This window comes from Haliotis asinina, chromosome 9, assembly GCF_037392515.1.
Source record: "Haliotis asinina isolate JCU_RB_2024 chromosome 9, JCU_Hal_asi_v2, whole genome shotgun sequence".
NCBI classification, from domain to species: domain Eukaryota; kingdom Metazoa; phylum Mollusca; class Gastropoda; order Lepetellida; family Haliotidae; genus Haliotis; species Haliotis asinina.
This window is the reverse complement of record NC_090288.1, coordinates 29,037,969-29,057,299: the sequence shown is the minus strand read 5'-3', so window position 1 is coordinate 29,057,299 and position 19,331 is coordinate 29,037,969. Positions and strand designations below refer to the sequence as shown.

The window sequence follows — 19,331 nt, the reverse complement described above, 5'->3', positions numbered from 1 at the left end:
TTTCGCGATTTTGGTAAGCTGTGTTCTGATTGGCCATTCACAAAGATTACCTGACGTGGTCTCCCATAAGGTTTTGTTTGACTGAAGTGGAGTTAAACGAAAAGCACTGAGGCTAAGTTTACTTAGGCTGTTTTAAGAGATGCTGCTATAATCATGATACTGGTTACATTTGCACTGTGCAGTCTGCATGGATACGTTTATAATACTGTAATTTCTATAGAGATATAGTACATGCCAGTAAGCTTTGAAAGCAATCGTATCAGTAGTGCCTGGCTTGTCCAAGGGGCACAACACTGAACAGCAAATCGAATTGCCACAGCCAGCAGGGCCACCACTGTTGTCTACAATATGGATATTTAGAACTTTCTGCGTCAGGACGTCTATCCTGCTTACAATCTCAACATAACAGTCTGATCACTTTCTTGTCTTTATTCGAATAAAAATCTGGACATACATAACAAAAACATAATACATCTATCAGCAACAGTCTACCTGTTTTTGAGGTCTAAAGGCCACAATCAAATTAGGTACTGCATACTGGATTACCTGGACAAACAGTAAGGCCAAGCATGAACACTGACAACAGTGAAACCACTCCCTTGTAGTAATCCATTCATTCTAAACAAGAGACAAGCAACAGAACAAGGTATATCAGCCCAGTTTTTTTGTCTTCATTTTTGTGTGTGTGTGTGTGTGTAATTCCATCTTGTCACTGAATGAGTGAGTTTAGTTTTATGAGCATGTGCTACGAGTATATGGTGGCGGTCTGTGAATATTTCAGTCTGGACCATACAAACCATTTATCAACATCATCAGTAGTGATCTCTATGACTGGGAACCAATGACATGTGTCAACAAAGTCATGGAGTCAGACTACCCGATAGTCTGAGTCGCGTCTTATGACAAGCTTGGGTTACCTACGATACACTGTAACCTCTACCCTCACAGGTCCATCTCATCATAGTCACAGTGTAAATAAAGACTTCTGAACCAGGCAAATCAGTGATTGTTAACAGCAATGAACATCATCAAGATGTGCTGTATTGCAATCAGCCAAGAGTCCAACTTCTTATCTATTGTGTCATCTTGTAAGAAAAGCACCTGTTGCTCAGGGCCTGAGAACACCTGGTCACACTAGTAATTACCAGTTGGATACTGGGCCTTGAGTGTAGAGGAATGCTAATCTTGGCACTATATTCAACACCATGTCACATACTACAGATGAACAAGGATCACAAAGAATGAATTACATGTGTCTTCATCTTGAGAATATTTCCATGACTACACACATGAGGGGAATGTGTGTAAATGTACGTGTGTGTGTGTGAGGGGGAGTAAGTGAGAGTTTGGGTTTATGCCACATTTAGCAATATTCCAGCAATATCACAGTGGGGCAAGAGCCACCTGAAATGGGCTTCATACATAGTGCCCATGTGGGGAATCGAATTAAGGCCTTTGTTGTGAGGAGGGAACGGTTTCACCACTAGGAAGGAGAGTGAGAGAATCAGAGTCTCTGTGTGTCCATAATTATACTTCTGGGCATAAATTACTTCTGAAAAAAGTGTCATTGAAACAAAACATCCCACACTTTGAAAAACAGAAACCATGACATCACAAAAGCTCAGTTTGCCATAGAGTAGTGTAAATAAGCTGTTTTTTAGCTGCTTAAGGCAAAATACCGAGGTAAAATGTTTCACCCCTAGTCAGTAAACCTTCCAAACATTACACTGTGTGTACCAGTATACCTGCAGAAACATGTAGAAAACTGGCTCCATCTGGGAGAAATAATCAGTATTCACAACACGAAAGGATAGGTCCAGATGTAATACCTGGTAAACATGTTGTGAGTGAGTGAATGAGTGACTGAGTGAGGGAGTGTGTGTGTTCAGCTGTACTCACAAGGGAAACTGAACCCATTTCAGTGTAGTAAATCAACACTTTAACTACTGGGCCACCTCACCACCTTATTAATGAGGATCTGGAGACAACATTATGTGTATTTATTCATCATGTGTCATTATACAGGTGAATACTACTGACATTATTTAATCCTCCAGAATTACCTTTAACATGTATATACTGCTGGGAAGTCATAGTCGCTGAGCAGGTTAGGTGATTGACTTTGTGTGCTGGCGATTAGGTGCCTGTTTCTGAGGGTGCGGGTTCGAATCCTGGATGGGACTCAACCCAACAAAAGTACTAGACAGTGTAGTACTATCACATGTTATAATCATTGCTGCTTATTAACACTTCATCACCACAGCTAGAGTTATTTGATTCTGTGCGGACATATTTACATCTCTTTCAATTATGCAGTAAATGTAGGGTGGTGCATTCTCTTCCCACAGTGGTTACTTGTCATATCTTCCTACGTAACCTCAGTTCTAATACGACCCTTTCATGGTGCGAGTGTTCAAGACTCGTGATTGGAGGCAATCAGATTTAGTAGTGCCATCAGTGACCTTGTTTCAAAAGTGATCGTTCGCAAGATCTCGGTAATTTCCAGATGCATCGTGAAAACTAGAATCTCTTCCCGAGCGTGATACTCAAATTTTTCTTCTAGACAGAACTCAGTCATGTCATATTTGTTTCTCCACATTGCTTGCATTTGTCAAGTTGAATCTAGGTTGATGTAACACGTGTTCTGATTGGACAGAAAAAAGGGAAATAAATGTGCTGCCATTTTTTTTGCTGCTAGGGTATTCTATGAGAACCGCGAAATATGGCCGTATTAGAACAGAGGTTTGTCGGAAGATATGACAAATAACCTCTGTGGGAAGAGAATGGGTGTGTGTGTGTGGTGTAGCCTAGAGTTTGAAGCATTCACTTGTCATGCCGAAGGCCTGGGTTTGATTTTCCATATGAGTACAACGTGTGAAGCCCATTTCTGGTGTCCGCTGTCTTGATAATGTGTGAATATTGCTTAAAAAATCCAAACTCTGTCAGTCAGTATAATATGTAGTTTGTAAAACACTTCTGCAAAAATCCTAGTATTTTGATAAAAAACATCTTATGAGTCCTGCATAACATACTATCATTGAGTTGTAATGATTTTTTTAGGTAATAAATCATCAATCCATGATAACTATTAGGAAATATGAAATACTAGTTGCACCATGATAATAACATAAACCATAAATCATATGAATACTGACATATAAATCATATGTGTTGCTAACAGGTGCTTGATTATGATTATAATTTCTGTTTGATATAGAACCACCTAGGGAAGCCATGTTGACAGATGGCAAGACAACTGGCTAAGTAACTCTGTTGTCTTCCAACAGTTGGCTAGTGATGGGTTATATATGTCAGTATATCACAGTCAGTCTGTAACAATCACATGACAGTCACATGACCACCCAGCTCTCATCCACCGGTCTTCTTCCTCCAGAATGACCTCTTGCCTCCCATCAGCTGCAGATTGTTGGGATGGACGCAACCCAGGAAGGTGGGACAGTGGAGTAGGAAAGAGATGTTTGATTCTGGAATATAAGAGAGTTAGGTTTAGTGATTCCTTGAATGTGTTTGATTCCTGTTTAATGCCACACACAGCAATTTTCCAGCTATGTGACAGCTAATGTGCATCGTTGAGTCTGGACCAAACAATCTAGTGAATGACATCATGAACATCAGTGAAAGTGGGGATCGAAATTAATATTCTTCCAAGTGTGCCTCATGGACACTGTCATGATAATTTAATTTCAATTTCAGGTGTGCCATAAATTCATGGTCTGTTATACTGAACTTCAAAACATAACACGTGACGTGAAATGAATGTAGAATTTGTAATTGTATAGTAAAATTCACTAATAAATCATGAGTAATAAAACAATGCTAGGCATGTATTTTTGTTTCTGTTTACACTGTGTTGACCAGTATACCTTGAATACATGCTGAAACATGTAGAAAATTGTTTCCATCTGGGAGAAATAATCAGTATTCACAACAGGTATGGATAGGTCCAGACGTAATACCTGGTAGACATGTCGTTCGTTCGTTCGTTCGTTTGCGAGTGGGTGGGTGAGTGAGTGAGTGAGTGTATTGGCTACAATATTGTCCATTTCACAATGAAGTGTAATGTCACTACCACTAACATTATGCCTGGATAGTATAGATGGCCAGTTTTAGTGTTATGTTGTGAACACGGGGTCTGACATTACATATTCCAGCTATATCAAGGCAGCCTTCTTCAGCTGTACTCACAAGGGAAACTGAACCCATTTTGGTGTTGTAAATCAACATTTTAACTACTGGGCCACCTCACCTCCTTAATAATGAGGATCTGGAGGCAACATTATGTGTATTAATTTATCATGTGTCGTTGTACATGTGAATACTGGCACTCTGCTAACTGACATTATTTAACCCTCCAGAAAACATGACATGAAGTGAATGTAAAATTTGTAATTGTATAGTAACATTCACTAATAAAGCATGAGTAATAAACCAAGACATTGATGATTAGCTTTCAGACTGACCTGTACACATTATCATAAGTCATTATTCATAATGTCACTTTAAATCATGAAAGATAACAACAGTGAAAACATCCTTTACTGCAGTTTTGCAAATAAATCAAGTGTGCCATAAGGGCACTCAGGTAAAACTTTAACAGTGCCATTTCCATCTTAGCTGTGTCATCGGTACAATGGCACTAATAATTTCGATCCCTGGTGAGTGAATTTAGTTTTCCCACTGCTTTTAGCAAAATTCCAGCATTATCAAAGGAGTCATGAGTAACAATCTACATGATTATATTTTGACATCATGACACCAAGTCAGCTATCCTTACCACTGGTCCATATTGTCGAATTTTACAACAAGAATGGGTTTCTGCCTGAAATGGTAGTTACTGGTGAACAAGGCGCAGAGAACATGTTTAAGAAAAGTAAGTGGTGCCCCGGTAATGAACAACCCCCTTTGGTTTGTGAAAAGGAGAGCAGAGTGCATGTGCAGCATACGATGATAAAATTGATTCCATGCATTGCTGCACAGGCCTTGCTCACAAGACCCATGCGCTTGACCCATCGCACTACACTTGATGGCAGTAATGGCAATTGTCAGTTGGCGGCACTCATACATGCAATACGGGTCAATTGTCAGGTCGGTGTTCAACTTATCCTCGTTTGCCAGTAAGTCATAAGCATAATGGCCTACTTGGGAATAGAGCATAGTGAAGCTGGTCCTAGTTTGTCCTAGTTTGTCCTAGATGCATGATCACAGCCTATATATTATCAACCATGGGACAGACAATCCAGTGATTGACTTCACGAGCATTGATCTACTCTATTGGAAGACAATGACATGGCATCAAGCCAGCGGACCTGACCCTGAGCATGTTGCTGGGGACCTACAATAAAAGTTGGAACTTGATAAACTTGATACAGTCAAAAAAATAACAATTACCATCAATTTCTTGGCTGATCCTTGTCCAGTTTGTTAAATATGCTATTTTTTCTTCTCTTGTCAGGCCAAAAGGATTCAGACTCCTCAGAAAACATGCCTACAAAATGTGTACAAAGATGTTAGACGAATGAAAGTGTACAGTCTGTCTGGACCAGAAGCAGACTAATGAGCTGCAATCAAACTTAAAAATTAATAAACCTAAAATGCTAAATGAAATGCTGATCATGATCAAAACATCAGACCAAGCCTGTGAGGACTTTGCAGAGTTTATGTCCTAAAAATGAAAAAGTTGTTTAACACACTATCATAAAGAGACTTAAATATTGTCTTGTTAGTTTTGCAAAGACAATAAACTGTTTAATTTGATTTAAATTCATTTCTTGCTTTTTAAATGAAGGATCAGAGAAAGAGTGCTTAAATGAAAATGTTCAGAAAAGAAATTAGGCATTACCATTAACAAACATTATCATTATAATCTCAAGCAAATGATCTTAACCAATTCCAAACATGCCATGTCGCTACCATGGTTACACTGACAGCTGACACGTCCTACCTTCTCCAGGGCATAATCATCCATGTTAACGATGCCCTCTCTGAACATGGCAAGGTCGGTATACAATAGAATCATGGCATCCTGGTAGAGGCGAGATCGCAAAGGCCAGAAGTTCAAACACCGGGCTAAATGTCTCTGCAACATTGAATGAGAGAAGAGAGAGTTTCATGCAGCTTTCAGCAATATTCCAACAATATCACGGCAGGGACACCAGAAATGGGCCTTACACATTGTAACCCATGTGGGTAATCGAACCCTGGTCTTTGGTGTGACAAGCAAACGCTCTAACCACTAGGCTACCCCACTGCCCCTGTTTCTGCAAGAAATGGTGGACATAGATCACAAATCATAAAACGGAGGGGTTGGTTGGATGGTTTGTAGTTTAACCCCGCACTCAGCAATATTCCAGCTATATGGCAGCAGTCTGTAAATATCGGAGTCTGGATGAGACAACCCAGTGATCAACATCATGAGCACTGATCTATGGAATTCATTTCTTCATCATTCTTCTCGGTTCCTAAAATTACAGATAGCTACTGCCTCCATCAGTTTGCTGTATCTTGACTTACCATGTACACAGAGGACATCCTGTCTGTCTGGTAGGGGAATGAGGCAAACAGAGGTAACACCTCCAGGAGTTCCTCTATACTTGGTTGTACAGCATGCTCCAACTGGAACATAAAACATAGGCTTACAAAGAAGTCATACACCCTCCCAGTTGCAGTTTTAACACAGAAGTAACAAAGAAATCACACAGCTTTCTAAACATATCATAGTTATACAACTGTACAGGAAAAATACATTTCGGTTATGTCCATAATAAGAGCGTCATGACCAACAATTGTCTGGAAAGAAGGTTTCTCAATGCTGAAAGAGAACGGTATATTCTGTCATCCCTCCTCACCTTCTGAATAACACGAACAAGTCTATCTCTCTTCTTCTGGTTGGGAATATGGATACTTTGTCGCATGGTCCAATCCAAAATGGCCGACGTGTGGTGCAGACGTGACTCCAGAGTCTGCCTCCAGAACTTTTCCCTCTGCTTCTGAGTCCAGAAGTGATGTGACAGGAAGATCCGGGGATACAGATACCTGTACAGTTAACAGCAGTCTGGGAACCATCCTCATCAATAACAACATTTGTTAGATTTCTGTACTTGTATTTTATCATTTTTCCAATAAATCAAAAGGATAATTCTGAGCAAATGAAAATAATTTCAAACCATTTTTTATTTATCATTGTGAATTCACGGCTTTAGCTGGTCAAACTTATGCTTGTGATTAATAAAACCAAAATGTGTCATGAAACTAATAAGATGGCACAAACTTGATCCGTATTTACATCAACTCTTTCAAAAAACATTAGCTCATACGCAAATTCATTGCATTCCATTTCCCTGTTTCATTATTAGTGAAATAAAAGTCATCTTCAAAAGGCTAAAACATAGGTGGTTTCAACAAAATAAACTGGGAAACTTTAATTCTAACATAGCATTGGTAAGCAACATTCACAGCAGACTTGGGGCCTAACACTGGTCTTGGAGCAAGTCCAGGTAAACCTATACTATATCCCTGGGGCCGCTGGTATAAATGTACAAGTCAAACTCACGCATAGCATTGGTAAGCAACATTCACAGCAGACTTGGGGCCTAACACTGGCCTTGGAGCAAGTCCAGGTAAACCTATACTATATCCCTGGGGCCGCTGGTATAAATGTACAAGTCAAACTCACGCTAACGCTATAATTGCTCCGCCACCAGGGAGGACTGAGATCAGCAGTATGGGGGCAATTCGAAACAGGTCACTTGGCATCTACAAACAGAAATGGAGAATTGGTACAAAGAGGTAAAAACTTTGCATCTTGAGTTTCGGTATCTATTACTGTGAGTTTCTACACCCATAGTTTGAATAAAATGATAATTTGTCTATGTAGAGGCTAAATCTGATATATCCTGTGATGGAGCCTACTTAAAATGGAGCCTCAATAGTAACACTAGCAATCCAAGCATTCATGATAGAACCTGATCATTAAATCTATCAAGTCAGGTGTAGGAAGTCTTGTCCTGAATTTACTCTAGCATTTCCTCATGACATGATACACAAAAATAGGTTTCACTCAGTAACACATCGGTACTTAGTAACACAATGACATTCAATATTCTACTCATTAAAACCCTTTTTGATTTGTTTTTACTTCAATATCATGATATGCATGTGGGGAGTTGAACCATTCTCTTCCAATAGAAATTACTCCTGTCATATTTTCCTATGTAACCTCTGTTTCAATACGGCCCTATCATGGAGGCCAGTGTTCTGGATTTGTGATTGGTTGCAATCAGATTCAGTTGTTCAATCAGCTACCTTGTTTCAAAAGTGATCATTCGCAAAGTCTCAGTAATTTCTGTATGTCTTCCCAGGCTTGGTGCACAAATGTTTTGAGAACCCAGTCATGTAATGGCAGATGAATGGCGTCTCTATCCCACTTGTTGACAACGGACAAGTTAGCCATTTAATGTCTTAGGTGACACATCAACAAAAACATCTTGTCAATTGCACTCTCTTTCGTGCTAGTTTCTGGTGTCCAGTTACACACGAAATACCGAATCTATCCTTCGCATGTTGATCAACTAACTCCATGGCACCGCCATACTGGATCTAAGTCCATGTAACACACGATTGGATAGGATAGAAAACAAGGGAGATAATTCATGTTGCGATTTTTGGCTGTTAGGGAATTTTGTGAGAACCAAGAAACAGAGGTTACAGAGGAAGATAAGACAGAAGTAACATCTTGTGGGAAGAGAATGTTTCCCTCCACAAACAGTTACATGATAACTCCCAGTGGACCCACCTGTTTGTAGACTTCTAGCTGATGTCTGGAGAAGGTTCCGAGAGAGCGGCCTCCCCACAACTCGGTAGTGACATTGTAGTATTCCTTGGTCTCACTAACAAATGTGGAACTACCTGGAAGACATCAGGGAAATGACTGTTCTTACTGAGTTGTGGAAACATCTGTTGTTTGATGCTGCTTTTGGCAACATTACAGCCATATGACTGCAGTCTGTAAAAACTCAAGTTTAAAGTTTGGACCAGATAATCCATGATTGATAAAGTGAGCAACTTGCCATATCCTTGGGGTAACGTGATGTGTAACTTAACCTGACAACCTAATCCACTGGGCCATCTGTCCCTAACAATCAGCAAGGGATGCTTGAATAAATTCTTACTGGTATGCAAAGGAGCGGGCATGCAGATGTGAGGGCTAGGTGACATAAGGTTTGGTGGGGTAAGGTCAATAAAGGGCTTGGTGATATGTTCAAGATTACTGCGCCTGCATACAGACATGCATGCAATTGAGGCTGTTTGGGGCCCACAAATGCCTGTTTTCTAATGCTAGGGCGTTCAGATACTGTACCACAAGACTACTCTACCCAAACACAGTACTCTGACCCCGACTCCGAGTTGACTGTTCCTTGCCTTAATACTAAAGGCCAGGCAGGGTGACAACAAGTACCAGCTTCTTAGTAAGATGGAGCTGCAGATCAATTAACTGACCTGTGCTCATAGAATGCAAAGGTAATGGTGTCCACTCATCATGTAGAGCACGAGGAGCACAGGTGGCTAGGTGGGTCCAGTTGCTGCTTGGATCAGCAGATCCTGGGTTTCAAACCACACATCTGAACTTATCATTGTTGGAATAGATGTTCAGATATTATCTCAAATGACATAAATCTGCCCTATGTCAACAAAATTTACTTTTAATCATGAAAAGAACAAACCAAGCCATAGAAAAGAATCTGATTTCACCTGATCTAAATGTTCTGTAGATTTCAAAAACTTTGGGATATCTCCGTTCAAGTTTTTCTGTTCTCTTTGACACAAAGTTGACAATGTGGTCAACGATGTACCGCTTAATGAACCCAGGAGGAGACACATGTCCATCTGGAGGATTTGCTGACATATATCTGAAACACAGAACGTAAACTGAAAATATATATCACAGGTACTAAAAGTAAAAAAAAATTACGTAAAATTACTGGTGTATGCCAAAGTTTCAAGTTGCTACCATTGGTTTGTACTACAGGGGGGTTATGTACATTAAATTGAACACCACAATAAGCAACTTGGTCTAAATTAGTGTTCATCACATACTGCACATGCATTTGTTTCACTGTTCCAACTACTGTGTTTACCCCATTGTAATACAAACCAATAATAGCAACTTGAAACTATGATCGTTTGTTAACAACTTTCATAATTAACTGAATAAAATTTATACAAACCTGTAGAGGTTATGAATTCTTTGAAGAATGTCCTCCTTGGGGTACATATAAGCATTTTTATGTCCATTAAAAATCCCTACGACAGTTGTAACTATTTTGATAATAAAATATTTACAAAACAAAAAACTCGTTTTTGTCTTGTGGGACCACCTTTACAGGGCCCCCCAGGCCCCCTACAGCCAAGAGCAGGTAACTCTGGCCGTCTACCTCGCACCTCACTTTTCATGCTGAACGTATCAGACAGAATGAGGGGAGGCGGGTGGCCGTACCCCAAGGAGGACATTCTTCAAAGAATTCATAACCTCTACAGGTTTGTATAATTCTTTTTCAGAAGAAGTCCTCCTTGGGGTACATATAAGCATTAAACAGACTCCCGAAGAGAAGCAATTGGGAGTGGTATTCTGTCTGACAGCAACAGTCCATTCGATCGAAGTGCAAATCTACAATCACACGGAAATAGAAAAGGCACCGACCTGGTCACCTGACCGCTGATGTCAATCAAGGCGGGGGCGTGACAAAGCTGAGGACCCGCTTGTCAAAGCTTACATGCCCATTGGCTATAATTTGGGAAATCCCAAATGAGAAACCCCGCCCACCCAAATCAAAGTTTGGAGACCTGGACGTACGGGACACTCGCCAAACTGAACCTTGTCCATACCGCACTAGCAAGCTAAGCAGGGAAATGGAAAGGAAAGTAAGGCACCCAGCCAAAGAGGGCGGGACTAAGAAACCATCACCAAATATCACCGCCGATAAAATGGGAATGGATAGTTACCCAACACCGAGTGCAAACAGATATATAGTTATCAAACAAAGCTTAATCAGCTTGAGCAGAACTATTCTGTCTACTGCAGGGAACTGACTGACCGAACTGAGCACACTCTCGTGAGTGTCTGTTCAGTTGGTAATGACGGTTCTGACGTGGCCACTGCTCTCACTGAGTGAGCTGACAACCCCTTTTGGGGGAGATAAGCCTTTATGTATATAGACCTTGCAGCCTGCCGATACAATCCATCGGGATGCCGTCTGTGTATCAGTCGGATAGCCAGCCATTCCGCCACCACAACAGCAAAATAGCTGTTTCTCCGTACGGAGCAAGGCTATTCTCTTAAAATAACTTTAAGAGGTTTCATAACGTCTAATACACGAACCTTACGGTATGTATTATCAGACGACGCAGGCAGCATGCACCCAGTTAGATCGATAGGCGCGGTAATTCGAAGCGAATGATCGAATTTTTTGGGCGGTATGAATCCGGTAAGCGAATGCTAACCCGATCCTTATGGAACATAGTAAGATCCGGGTCTGAAAACATGACGTGTAAGTCGCTAACACGTCTACCAGACGTAACCGCCACTAAAAAGTCGTTTTCCAACTTAACAGTTGTAACGACGGGTTGGCCAAGTCATAAACGAGAGGAGTGGGTAACCATTCCAATACTCGAGACAAATTTCACGACCGGACGCAGTCTGTCCACGCCTGCAAGAAAACGCTGTACCCGGGGGTATTGTCCCAACAAGGCACCCTCAACGGGTATGTGGAAGGCTGAAATAGCCAGGGAGTAGCCTCGAATCGTAGAAGCGGCTAAGCCAGATTCTAAACGAGACGGTAAGAACTCCAATACTTCAACTACAGTCGAAGAAAAGGGATCGAGAATCCCTCTATTTCCACACCAGCGCGCATAACAGGCTCATCTATCCTCACACTGTACATTCGTGGAATCCGTCCACGAAGCCAGAATTGTGTCTGCAACTGATGCAGGAAATCCGCTCTTTTGGAGACGATTCCGGACAGTGGCCAGGCCACCCACTGAATCCTGGGGATTGGGGTGAGGCTGGCCGTCCTGGGATAGTAGGTTCGGTCGCCGCGGTAATAGTACCGGCGGCTACACTAGCGACCTGAGTATTACCGGAAACCAGCGTTGAGACGGCCACAGAGGTGCGAGAAGCACTAGTAGCCGCGCTGGTTGGGTGGCAAGCTGAGACAGAACTTTGGAAATCAGGGGAATTGGCGTAAACGCCGACACCACCCTGTCCGTCCAGTCCCGCTGGAAGGCGTCGGCGGCAATCGCTCTCGGATCAGGAATCCGCGAACAAAAACCCCGGAATCTAGTTCGTCACTCCAGAGGCAAACAGATCCACCTAGAACGACCCAGACAACTGGGAGATAATCCCGAATATCTCCCGATCGAGCAACCACTCGTGGGGAGCCAGAACACGTCGTGAGAGCGCATCTGCACGCACGTTGTCGACCCCTGGGAGATACACAGGCATAACCCGTATGCTGAACTGATCGCACCATATTAGAAAACTGCCACGCCTCCTGAAGGAGCGACGGAGACACAGTGCCGCCCTGCTTCAGAATGTAGGACATCGCCGTCTGGTTGTCCATCTCTAGACAAACCACTCGGCTTCGAACCTGATCCACGAAGCGTTCGAACACCAACGTCACAGCTCTCAACTCTAACACATTGATGTGCAAGGTCGCCTCTTGGTCGGACAATAGTCCCGACATCGCGAGGTCGCCCAGTGAGGGAGGCATCCGTCTGAACTGTGAGCGACGGTACCGGGGTCATCAGAGGTAAACCTTTGAATAGATTCCCGGTATCTGTCCACTACCGCAAGTGACGTATCAACCACTGGGGAATAGCCAGATTCTTCTCGTAGCTCTCCGAGTGGGACCACTGTTGTGCTAACGCCTGCTGAATGGAACGCATTCTCCGACGTGCACGCCAGACTATGTCCACCGTCGCCGCCATGTTGCCTAGCAACTGAAGCCACGTCCGTGCTGAGGCAATATGGGACTGAAGGAACCTTAACACTATGCCCTGTACCTTGAAAATGCGCTCTTGGGACAGAGAAACCACCCCTCGGGTTGTCTCGAACCTCGCCCCTAAGAAAACCAGATACTGCCTCGGCACCAATTGATTTTTAAGATAGATAACCCAACCTAGTCTGGTGAGAATATCCATCACCTGCTGTGTGGATTCTCGACTTAGGTGTTGGGAGAGCGCTCTGAGGATCCAGTCGTCCAGGTACGGGAAACAAAAGTTGCCCTGCGCCCTGGCGACCTGAACTGGTACTAGCATGAGTTTGGTGAACACCCTTGGCGCCGTGGAGATGCCGAAGGGGAGCACACGAAACTGATAACAAACCCCGTCGAAGGAAAACCGAAGGTATTTCCTGAACTCGGGATGCATCGGTACATGGAGGTATGCGTCTTTGAGGTCGATTGACGTAAGCCAATCCCCTGCCTCTACAGACGAGATCACTAACCTCAGGGTCTCCATCTTGAAAGACGGCACCTCTATCAAGTTGTTCAAACCCTTGAGATTTAGAATGGGTCTGAACCCTCCGTTCTTTTTGGTTACCAGGAAAAAAGTGGAGTAAAACCCCATAGTCTCCTGTCCTGATGGAACCATCTCTATAGTTGCCTTGTCCAGTAAAGACTGAATTTCGGCACGGAGGATTGCCACCTTTTCCGGCGACTTCGGCACCGGAGTGCAGCGAATCCCGGCAAAAGGAGTAAGCTCTCGCTTCCACTGTGGCGTGTGGCCATCCCTGAGTAATAACGGGAGGCGACCACCCACAGGAATTTCGGGTAGAAGGCAAAGTGTCCCGGCCGACGGCAGAGATTGCCGCTTGCAACGGGACAACTGAGGGCTCCGGAGGTATTCCCTTTACCCCTGCCCTTGCTCTTCCGTGCCTGTAGTGGAGCAGTCCACTTCGGCGCATCCTTAGACTGAGTCGCAGGATAGCTTGAGCTGAGGACCGAAGGCCGCGAGCGAGAGGTGGAGGGTTGTTCAAGAAAAGACTTAAGGGTCCTTGAATTAACTAACGGCCTCCGCAGCCTCACTAACTCCCGTCAAAGCCCCCGGGAACAGGGTCAAGCCCAGTCGGAAAGGCAGAGACAGCAGTGCCTGCTGTGTAGCCGGTGAATACCTGGCGACAGCCATAACCTACGAAGGCCAATCACAGCATACATCATCTGACTCGTGAACGCATTGAGTTGCGCGTCAAATGTGAATGCACCTCCGTCCGTAAGTTGCCGCTCTAACGTGGACGAGGAAAAATCCTCGTCCCCGTCCTCATGCGACACCACCTGCCTCTGCAAGACAGAGAGGTAGGCTGAGTGCACCGCAACCTTAAGTTGCTGCACGGCGTTCCGATATTGCTCCTCAAAGGAGCGGAAACCGAGCGCAACACCTGGTTCGATGAGGTACAAAGCGGCAAGCGGCGACCCTGACAAGCCGACGCCTGGCAGTGGCCAGACGACCCCCCAAGCGCGATCGAGGCGTACACGCACTCGTCGACAGCGGGAGGGTCAAATAGCGCATCGTCCCCCATCAAGTAGCCGGTCAAGCTCCGGGAGATCGAACCGCGAACGGCTACCCTACAGGAGCAGATTAATTACCTCACTGAGGAGTGAAGGTAAAATAGGCAATTGAGCCTCAGCCACCCTACACGGAGCAAACGCTTCCCCAAGAAGACGAAACTCCGCGGGATCGGGGGCATCCGCAGGGACGACCACCTGCGGCACAGCCCCTTGATCTCGGCTACCCTGCACGGAGTAAACACTTCCCAGGAAGACGAAACTCCGTGGAATCGGGTCAGTGCTACCGCGATCCATTCGCGTACCTGCCCCGGGGACGAACGGAGCGAAAAGCTCCGAATCGGCCTCCGTCGGTTCGCCGAAAAAAGAAGGCGTCGAGACCTCGTGAGATCGACCGCCGAAGTAGGGACCCCGATGCACTGAGCGGAACCGATGCAGACGGCAAAGCCGGTGCTCGAACCGCCAGTTTGGTTGCCGGTAACCCCGACGCACAAGGGACCCGTCAACAAGGACAACAGACCCAGAAGAGCCGAGTTGTCGGAGTCGGCCTACCTCTGGTTCACTGAAAAACCAGGGTGCCGAGACCCCGTGGTGTCGACTGCCGAAGCAGGAACACCCGATGCACTGAGCGGAACCGAGGCAGGCGGCAAAGCCGGTGCTCGAGAACCACCAGTTAGGTTGCCGGTAACCCCGACGCACAAGGGACCCGTCAACAAGGACAACAGACCCAGAAGAGCCGAGATGTCCGAGTCGGGATACCCCTGGCTCATTGAAGAACCAGGGTGTCGAGACCCTGTGGGGTCGGCTGCCGAAGCAGGGACACCCGATGCACTGAGCGGAACCGAGGCAGGCGGCAAAGCCGGTGCTCGAGAACCACCAGTTAGGTTGCCGGTGACCAACGGTACGAGACCCGATGGACCGGCGCCGGCAAGCGGAATTGCACCCGAGCCGGTGCTCGGTGCAAAACCCCTAGAGCCAGCTGGGAAAACGACACCAGAGCCGTAGCTTGGATCTGAGATTCCCACAGGGACAGCACCCGTGCCTGAGCCTAGACCCAAGACTTGGGTGCACCCCGAAACTGTAACAATCAGAACCAACTAATGGTAACTGATGTACAGAAAACATACGCAATTGAACACACAATATGCAAAATATAAACGCACGGGCGATAATAAATTGCCAAAATACATTAACCCAGCTAAACAAGAAAGTATAAGCGGATAAATGCAGTAACAAGTGTGCACACACAAGTGCGTAATGCAATGAAAAAGACGAAAAGTCTTAAAAACCAACATCCCCATTTTGACTGAAACAAGAACAAATGGGTTAAGACATCTTAGCATGTAAAACATACTAATAAGAAACACGTAGGAATAAGTGAGACGCAAGCGAAACACTTCCCGCACTAAAAAGAAGCCATAAAGACCGCCATCTTGCCTGCCACATGACAGGAAGATAGGACCCGACCGGCAAAGTTACAACAATATATGAATGAAAATTTCAGCCAAGAAATTCCAACTAACGCCCGTGCGAAAGAAAAGGAACCATACATACAGTAGCTGACTCTTTCTCACTCATAATTCCGTAGGCAGATAGCACAAAAACTATCTAAATGGACCACACACGTCTTTCTAGTCGAACGACAGCATGAAAAGTGAGGTGCGAGGTAGACGGCCAGAGTTACCTGCTCTTGGCTGTAGGGGGCCTGGGGGGCCCTGTAAAGGTGGTCCCACAAGACAAAAACGAGTTTTTTGTTTTGTAAATATTTTATTATCAAAATAGTTACAACTGTCGTAGGGATTTTTAATGGACATAAAAATGCTTATATGTACCCCAAGGAGGACTTCTTCTGAAAAAGAATCTGACATTCCTTTCATGCTGAAATTGACAGCTGCCAAAGTGCAGAGCTTTTAAATGTTGATAAATGAACTAGACATGGATGACGTTTTAGGCTGGTGTTGACAACTTGCCAGAATGGACAATTGTCGTTTTATACAGCTTCCACTGTATATACTGTATATAGCTTATGACAGATCTTTGTTAAGATGAGCATAGTGACAGTATCATAGTCATTTTCAAAACAACAGACCTGCTGTATGAGTGAGTGAGTTAAGTTCTAAGCCACACTCAGCAATATTCCAGCTATATGGCGGCAGTCTGTAAATAATCGAGTCTGGACAATACAATCCAGTGATCAGCAGGATTATCATCAATCTGCGCATTTGGAAACTGATGACATGTGTCAACCAAGTCAGTGAGTCTGACCACCCAATCCCGTTAGTCGCCTCTTAAGACAAGCACAGTCGCCTTTCATGGCAAGCATGGGTTGCTGAAGGCCGATTCTACTCTGGGACATTCACGGGCCTCTTGCTGATTGAAAATGTATTCACATGTGAAATAATACACATGAAACTATGAGAGTACCTGCTAATGTACCAATATTCATACTGAATTGTTAAATGCCTTTGTAAAATACAGGCATCAATGATGAATACGTATGCCATCGTCATAGATGAGGACGACCCAATAATATGATAATTCATGCATAATACTTGCGAGAATATTGGCAAGGACCAGTAGTCTATCATTGCATAGCTTGGGTATAATGTATAAACTAGGTAGTTACCACTGTGACATATATTCTGCATCCTAGTTTGTATGAAGTTTGAAGAGTCTGTCTCGTAGACAGTGATCGAAAACTGGACAATAATAACACTTGTAGTTTTCGATTGTGAAATTATTATTTGGTGAACGATAACGTATAGTAAAATTAGGATGTCTACAATAATACTATTTCAAATGCAATGTATACCTTATACATGAATTGCATATCAAGGGCACGTGTGGATTTCCTTGCAATCGAATCAGCATGCACAAACGCCTAATGGGCGCAGCCATGTTTTCTCAGATGGATGCTACAAAATGCTGAACTGAAATGGAACGAAATGCATGCATTTGAGAAATGAACGAAACATTTATGTCGATCCTTTAGCCAGTAAACGATTGAAATGCATTACGTCAGTTACTTTTAAAAATTATCACAATGACTTATATGATGACATTTCACCTTTCAAATGTGTCATATTGAAGAAGCTTGTTCTCACAGATGTTTCTAAATTCTTGACAGAATAGTAATGTTTCACGTAAGAGCATTGCCAGGTATGAAAATCCTTCAATAGTGTTAACATTTGTGTAAACAATTTGTCACTATCCCTCAATACCAATGGACAAGGCTTCTTTGTATAGTGGGACAGTTAAAGTGTCGCATCACCAAGTCAAATTGTATTGGTTGACAATGATAAACTACATGTACGTGAAAAATACATTTCAGACAACACTCAACTCCAGAAATACTAGAATCTGTTCATTACTGAAAAAGTGTAAGGCCAAATATAATATGCGTTACATCTGATCACTTTCCAAATGGCATTGTGTATTCCAGGTATCCAGAAGTCTCTAGATCATGATCCAAGCGAGAGGCGCTTCCATTAATTTAGTTCACATTGGGGATATGTGCTCTTTGCATGACATCTAAATCTTTTACAAGTCCAATAACCATGAATGTTATGGCATGCAGTTGTTATTTCTGTACTAAATAATGGATTACATCATTATAAGAAGAAGGACCTGGCCAGTCCCTGTCCTTTGACAGCAACACTATCAGAAAGGAGACAATGCTATAAGCTATTCAAAAGTATACATTCCAGTTTAACTTGATAATGTTTGAATGATGTATTGTGGAGAGCTTGATACTGGCAATGACAAGGACCATGACCTTGTTGTTAGTGACCAGGGGGCAGGGTAGCCTTGTGGTTAAAGCGTTGGCTTATCATCATGAAGACCCACGTTTGTTTCCGCACAGGGTTGAGTGTGTGAAGCCCATTGCTGGAATATTGCTACAAGCAGAGTAAAACTATACCCACTCACTCTTTGTGACCTCAGTTTACCATTGTGAGGAAATGAAGTTTTAATTTTCTCTCACAGTACACAAAGCTATATGTTCCTTCATGGATCACCTCTAAGTTATATTCAGAGCGGCTGCTTTCCGATTTTCTGATTTTGCTGGGGTACTTCTCTGATATTTATCAAACATACAGTCATTGACTATTATCGATCTCTATATCTACCGCAGTCCTTATCAAATATATACACATATTCCCCGAAAAATAATGCTTACTGAGCAATACGGTCATGTTTTAATAGGGAATTAAAACAGCAACAGGTTATTTATTTATTTGAGACTCTGATGGCAGATGACAGAGGTTCAGATGGCAGATGACAACAGAGTGTACTGAATGCCGGTAAGAAACTTGCAAGAACTTGTGGTTTGTCAAAGTCTAGTTCGTCCAACAATATAATAGATAAAAAGGACAGTCTCAAACTGTGATGAAAGATGACATGTTACACAGGATTGTTAGACCCAAATCAATGAAATCAGCAGTATACGTTCAAACACAGCATTGACTGGTTCAGACAGGAAGTGCATGAAGGTTTGCAAGATAATTGACAAAGCAGACAGGTAATGCCAAAAACAAAATTTGCTGAGCAGGGTTATGTCCCTTGGCCATGCAAGGGTCTGGAAACCATGGGTTCCAATACCAATCTGGAATGACTGTGGTCATTGGATTACACGGCAAACTCCATCATTAAAAATTGGCTTACTTGTGTCAGTTTGGGGTTTGCTTCCACACCAAACTGAAAGCAGGTTTACCTCTGCCTACTACATGACTAATTATTAGCTGTCAAAGATATTAA

General features: G+C 43.5%; 1 protein-coding gene across 1 annotated transcript; it reads right to left on the bottom strand.

The window, feature by feature from the left end:
- Positions 1-413: 413 nt before the first annotated feature.
- LOC137295926 (LETM1 domain-containing protein 1-like) lies at positions 414-17,491 on the bottom strand. Its single transcript, XM_067827505.1, has 9 exons — positions 17,389-17,491; positions 9,769-9,926; positions 8,813-8,925; positions 7,694-7,773; positions 6,867-7,053; positions 6,532-6,633; positions 5,963-6,097; positions 5,410-5,506; positions 414-3,485 (listed from the first exon to the last, which is right to left on the bottom strand). The coding sequence occupies exons 1-9, from the start codon at positions 17,472-17,474 to the stop codon at positions 3,370-3,372; spliced, it is 1,074 nt and encodes a 357-aa protein (XP_067683606.1). The 5' UTR covers positions 17,475-17,491; the 3' UTR covers positions 414-3,369.
- Positions 17,492-19,331: the final 1,840 nt, after the last annotated feature.

Excerpts from the sequence above, each read along its gene's own strand:
- LOC137295926 (XM_067827505.1), bottom strand. The coding sequence starts at position 17,474 with ATGGCTGCGCCCATTAGGCGTTTGTGCATGCTGATTCGATTGCAAGGA. Across the intron at positions 8,926-9,768 it reads CTACAGAACATTTAGATCAG|GTAGTTCCACATTTGTTAGT; the intron begins GTGAAATCAGAT and ends GATGTCTTCCAG. Across the intron at positions 7,774-8,812 it reads AGCTAGAAGTCTACAAACAG|ATGCCAAGTGACCTGTTTCG; the intron begins GTGGGTCCACTG and ends TTCTGTTTGTAG.